We start from the raw sequence: 1,636 nt of genomic DNA, 5'->3' as shown, positions 1-1,636 counted from the left end.
CTCGCAGGCACCAATACCATTAGGCAGGACGAACTTGCGACTAAGAGCGCTAAGGAGCTTGCGGGCCCCCATGTGAGCATGTGTTCGGGAGAGGAAATCTCTCAGGTGCTGCCAGTATTTAACGAGGAACTGAGAGGAGATCCTCCAATTAGATGGACTCCTCCCAGGCTGAATCCAAACGACGTGCGCATATATAAGGAATGGATCAGCGATCGACTCCAAGACGGATCGATCATACCGATTAGAAGGGAATATGTTAAGGCTATACTTAACCCATACGTTGTAGGGTCGAGAGTTACGCACAACTGCCAGATACTATACCCTTATACCAACAAAGACGGGAAGTTCCCAAGCACGCAGGCGATCGGGCCAGTAGTGGCATGGGCCATGGGGCAGAGAATCCTTGCTAAAATAGATCTCTCGAAAGCCTTCCATGCGGTTCCGTTGAGGAACCACCAACGGCCATACTATAGCTTCCTGGACCCGGCGGGTAACAGCTATTGTTACGCGAGAATGCCGATGGGTGCGAAAACGGCGCCTAAACACTTTGCGCAAGTAATGAATCTCGTCTTAAGTCAGCTCGAAACGAACGACCAAATAAACGTTAGATCATATCAAGATGACATCGTTGTGGCGGCGAATTCAAGAGCTGAGTTAATCCAGAGGTACGATAGAATATGCGATCATCTCAAAGCCAGCGGGTTTAAGATAAACCCCAATAAGTCATCAAAAGCGGAGAACCTAGATATTCTAGGTTACCGATTTGAGCAAGGCAAAGTTACGATACCAAGAGAGAAAGAGGCAGCTATTCGTTCGGCCCTGCTGGGTAAAGACATAAAACAAGTTATCCGTGCGACCCATCAGTTGGGTTACTACAAGGTTATTCTTTCACCCTCGCAACGTGATTCGGCGGCCAAACTCAGGCAAATACTGCTCAAAGTGGGGCACTTCACACAAGTCGCTAGGGACTTACGTACAGCCCTAGACGTAAAATGGGAGTGCCCTAGAGAAACGCCTTGGGAAGCCAAGCGAATCGAGATATTTGTAGATGCGTCCGATACAGCCGCGGGGCTGCACGTACGATACAATGGAAACTGTGTTCTCGAAGAGGCACTGCCATTGACACATACTGTTACTAACCTTGCCTCGTTCAAGGAGATTCAGGGAGCTTATAAGCTCTTGGTAAAGTACAGGACGCACATTCAACATATCGATGCGAAATGCGAGAAGGTGATTCTAACTGACAACCTAAGGTTGTATCAAGCGTTAATTCGTGGCGAGGAGCCGAGGAACGATCTTGAAATCTACGCGGCCAGGATCAGGCAACTCTATAGAGCTAAGTACGCCTATATTCCAGGAGGCCTCAACCCGGCCGACGATTTCTCGAGGAGACGGCGTCTCCCGCCTTAAAAAGATTTTTATTTTAAACTAAAATAATTTTTCAAACTCTGAAAAGCTTTGGCAACACTGATCAATCTGTACTAATAATCGAACATTGAACCTATATCACAATGGTGCAAACGCGCTCCAATACCGACCCTGAGCAGGTCTATGCTGAGTTCTTCCGCAAGTGCAAGGAAGAGAAGATCCTAGATATGTCGCTCTTTCAATTAATCCCAATCAAGCTACTTGAGAC

At 47.6% G+C, this 1,636-nt stretch overlaps 1 protein-coding gene across 1 annotated transcript; it reads left to right on the top strand.

Moving 5' to 3' along the window:
• Window positions 1-396: 396 nt before the first annotated feature.
• Window positions 397-901, top strand: GNI_227370 (RNA-directed DNA polymerase; the record flags this gene model as incomplete). The annotated part of the gene is made up of 1 exon (XM_011135643.1): window positions 397-901. A coding segment is annotated over one exon (505 nt), but the record flags the coding sequence as incomplete, so codon positions are not given.
• Between the last annotated feature and the right edge of the window lie 735 nt (window positions 902-1,636).

This window comes from Gregarina niphandrodes, assembly GCF_000223845.1.
Source record: "Gregarina niphandrodes unplaced genomic scaffold scaffold00225, whole genome shotgun sequence".
Classification (NCBI taxonomy): Eukaryota; Apicomplexa; class Conoidasida; order Eugregarinorida; family Gregarinidae; genus Gregarina; species Gregarina niphandrodes.
Note: the sequence above shows the minus strand (reverse complement) of the source record. Positions and strands in the feature narration are given on the sequence as shown.